Genomic DNA, 4,288 nt, shown 5'->3' on the forward strand with positions numbered 1-4,288 from the left:
AGTGAGGGGCCCAAAACTGAACACAGTATTCGAGGTGCGGCCTCACCAGGGCCGAGTACAGGGGCACAATCACTTCCCTACTCCTGCTGGCCACACTATTTCTGATACAGGCCAGGATGCCATTGGCCTTCTTGGCCGCCTGGGCACACTGCCGGCTCATGTTCAGCCGGCTGTCGACCAACACCCCCAGGTCCTTCTCTGCTGGGCAGCTTTCCAGCCACTCTTCCCCAAGCCTGTAGCGCTGCATGTAATACTGCATGTAATGCTGTAATACTAAATCCCATCATTCAATGATATTATTTTTCACGAGAGTCAAATCTACTGAAATGTTTATTTTGGCCAAAATCCTTTCCATCTTGATTCTACTACATACATAGGTACACAATTTGCAGAGTAGAAAACGGTATGATTCTGTCATTGGAAACAAAAAAGTCTAACCAGGAGCAGCGTCCATCTTTTTATCCAGCTCCAACTACTATGGAAATCCAAACATCACAGAAACAAACATGATCTTGAGAAGTATTTGCTAACTTAGGTCCACTTTAGCTGCACTAAAGTGCAGCTTATTATGCCAGCCCTATGTGGTTTAGTGCAGCTTATTATGCCAGCCCTATGTGGTGGTTGCCATCATGCAGTGGTGCCAGAACTACAAAAGGTTTAGTCCTACTAAAGTGAGAATTTCAGACTACAACTTATAATTTATAACCTCATCCTAAGAGCAGCAGATCACTTTTTAAAAAAATTTAAAAACTCTTTGCAAAGTGTAGTTTTGGTGTGGACTGGTAAATTTATTCCACTCCCATTTCTCTATTTCTTTTCCTAACCAAAATTCTGGCAGTTGACAACAAAGACAGTATTTGGGTGAGATGCCCAGGTTAAAACAAGAAACAACTACGAAAGAAATTTAATTTTTGACCATGATATATCTGATTCTATTAAAAGAACACTGAACTTGAGAAAACCTCTGTGAGCAAGTCTTGTCCCCACAGTCAGTCAACTATGTACATTTTTTTAATGGCTGAGGGTCCACTGACCACTCACATTTGTTAACTTACAAATCAAGCCACAACACATTTCCCACCATACTTGTAATAAACTTAAGCACTAACAGCAAGATCAACAGCTAAAATGAAACTGCAACAAGGAGAGAGCAGGATCGATCAATAACAGTGACAGTTAGCAATGGCCAATGTCACAACACAGAAACATAACCCTTCCAAGCATAGACAAAACCAAATGACACTAAAATTATTACATCCTAATCTCTCTTTCTCAGAGCAAGGTGGCGATACCTACACCTTTGTGCTCTGGTGATGAAAAGCAGGATACATTCCCTCTTTTCATTCAACTTCCTTCTAGCTGGACCCTCCCCTCCTTGTTCACAGCAAAATTCTAAGAGCAGCTCTGCCACAACAGTGGAGGCACCAGGGATCTGTGGGTCTTGGCAAGCTCTCCAAGAGAAAGGGGACCACAGTATCAGGGAGGGGATTCCTAGAATATTTTTGTAATGGTATTACCATGGGAGGTGAAATCTCATAGAAATGAACGACCACCTCACAGCAGGCTCACATCCACCACGACTTAGTGAGAAGACACTGCATGTGTACCTAAATCCTCCTCCTATCGCAGAACATTTATCAGGCACAAAACTCCCTGCATCAATACTATGAAAGACTTCAGTGGCATTTCCCACTACTATCACCTATGGATTCACAGCAAGAGGAAGCCTGCTCCTGCCAGGATGGAGGATGCCTAGTTCTTACAGGAAGGCAAAAATCCCAGGCAAACACTCACAGAATTTTACTTACCGGGACCAGGTGGGTATGGATGTGTACCAGTTATCAAATACTCAAGTTCTTGTCCTAAAGAGCAACAAAATTTCGTATTAACGATTACATTTTATACTGCACTGCAAATGATGCACTCAAACAGGAAATACAGCAGAACAGAGCAGGTCATACATAGCAGGAGAAACCAGCAATCACTTCTAGTGTATGACACTTGGACATTTCTTATTTTCATTAATTCCATTTGTTCTGGTTACCTCAGTTTTCTAAAACTCAAGAGTAAAGTAACGTTTTTAAAATGGTGATACCACTTGTTATCAAGAGGGACTCTCTCTCAAGAGAAAAATCTTCATAGTGCCAAAGATGCCTTCTGAAGTAGGTATCATGGAAAAGGATTCAAGTACACAAATAGCATGGGTGTCTGAAACCTAAGCTAGTCACGACAATTGATTGTGTGGTATCAGAAAAGAAAAACGTTCTTTTCTTGAAATATTTTTCATTATCTCTCAATATCTTTTACTCCCAGCATACTTCCAAATAAAGTACCTTGAAAAAAAAAATCTCAACTAAAATAAGGCAGCATTTGGCATTCTTTAGAAGTTTCTGTATGGGGTCTACCTAATACATACACATTTTATACATAACCAAAGATAGGTTGAAAAAACCCCCAGATTTAAAATAAAAGATTTTCCTTGTTTAATAGTTGCACAGCTAAAGGAAGTCTGAAAAAATTCTATGAAAAATATGAAAAAACCCCAAAACAACAAAAGAGCATGTCCCTGACCATCATGAACTTGTAAAAAGAAATACATTACTGATCTTTCTCTTTCTAGCACCTAAGTACAGCACACACTAATGTTACCATAAAAATTACTCATTTTACTAATGAGTTACTGTAAAGACTTCACAGCACCCTATTACTCCTTTGTTAAAACAAACTTTCTCCTTGTTCTGAATCACTACCTCCTGTGGACCCTAGCAAGAAAAATACCAAACAACAAAGCAACGTTTTTTTGATTTCTGTCTTTATCTCCGATGGATTAACATTGGACTGCATTCTTCAGATTTTACATCAGTGAGATTGTTACAAAAGAAAGGACAAATATACCACTAAGAGCAAACTAACCTTGATTTCCAGAATACTGTTTGTGTCCATAAGGATCCCCGGTGTTTGGGCCTCCTTTCTCTCTCAAGTTTTCTTTAAGAGTAGGCATGTGTAACACTGAGCCGTACTCTGTACGCAGCTTGACTGCCATCTTTACTTTGTGACTGTTGGAAGAGTAAAGCAATCCTGATTAAATCTGAGTTTTGAATTGTTGTTAAGTTTTGAAATACTTTAGAGAATGTTTTATACAACTAACTTTACAATTCTAACATTTTTTTCTTCCCTCAAGACTACACTGTTAACTCTACACAAACATCTGAGCTTCTGACTTGGATGGAGCAATCACTAACGTAATTTAAAACTTTGAGGCATACTAGTAACTCACCAATCGCAGTACTTACCTTTCTTCATCTAATGGGATGGGCTTGGCATTATCAGCTACAAACATATCATGGGTTCTCTTCAAAGATCTGAACACAAGTGTGTGCACAGAATGCTTTTGGACTTCCTAAAATAAAGAAAAGAATATTTAAATACATTTGGACATAATTAAACAAAAAATTCAAAGTGGAAACATAAATTGAACTGAGTAGCAATTTCAGACTTCAGTACTGTTAGATGATACAGCACTATTTAGTTCACAGAAAACACCGCTCTTCTTGGAAACTAAAAATTTAAGTTTATCTGTTAATTGTTTTAATTCAGTGTTTACTCAAAATAACACTCCCTTTCTTGGAAACTGCCAAGACTTTGAAAAGCAAGCCAAACACTTCGATCAAACTTTCTGCACTGGCATCTACATGACAAACCCATGAGCGTGCAAGCTTTTTCCCCTCATGCTTTCCAGTTCTGTTTTCATTGGTAGGCAACAGAGTAACTGATTCTGAAAACATTCCTGTAAATTTTATTTCACTACCACCATAAAAAGAAAAAGAATACTCATCAGTTTCTGTGCACAGCGTCACTTTACGTAAGCACAGCACAGTTTACCGAGATAAAACTTGGGACCAAACCTGACAAAACTTGTTTTCCTTTTATAATTTTCATTTGTTACTAAAACCAAAACATACTTAAAATTTCATTCAGGAATTAACAAGAAGCATTAAAAAGCTATTATATAGAATATTCGTTTAGCAACAGCACAATTCAGGGTTTTTTATTAATATTTTCCTCCCAATGGACAAAAAAAATCATTAGAAATCTCAGCCTGCTTGCTTAGGTACAACACCAAACTCTCTGCATGACTCTATTTGTTCTGTATGTCATACAATGACAACAAACTGGAAGCTACAGTAATAACTTTTGGCACTGGATGTCACTCAGCTGCCCAGTCTCCAAGATTCATTACACAGATGCTTTCTGTAGGTTCTGTTTTCCTGCCCTGGAAGCTGCCCAC

General features: G+C 38.5%; 1 protein-coding gene across 1 annotated transcript in view; it reads right to left on the reverse strand.

Moving 5' to 3' along the window:
• The window catches only part of PLRG1 (pleiotropic regulator 1), a 15,396-nt gene extending 11,999 nt beyond the window's left edge, over nucleotides 1-3,397 (reverse strand). The window contains exons 1-3 of the mRNA XM_019473157.1: nucleotides 3,294-3,397; nucleotides 2,914-3,056; nucleotides 1,809-1,862 (exon numbers count right to left, since the gene is read on the reverse strand). Of these exons, the coding sequence (XP_019328702.1) occupies nucleotides 1,809-1,862; nucleotides 2,914-3,056; nucleotides 3,294-3,340 (244 nt within the window). The 5' untranslated portion in view covers nucleotides 3,341-3,397. The remainder of the gene's footprint in view (nucleotides 1-1,808; nucleotides 1,863-2,913; nucleotides 3,057-3,293) is intronic.
• Between the last annotated feature and the right edge of the window lie 891 nt (nucleotides 3,398-4,288).

Source organism: Aptenodytes forsteri, unplaced genomic scaffold (assembly GCF_000699145.1).
Source record: "Aptenodytes forsteri isolate BGI_AS27 unplaced genomic scaffold, ASM69914v1 Scaffold6, whole genome shotgun sequence".
Classification (NCBI taxonomy): Eukaryota; Metazoa; Chordata; class Aves; order Sphenisciformes; family Spheniscidae; genus Aptenodytes; species Aptenodytes forsteri.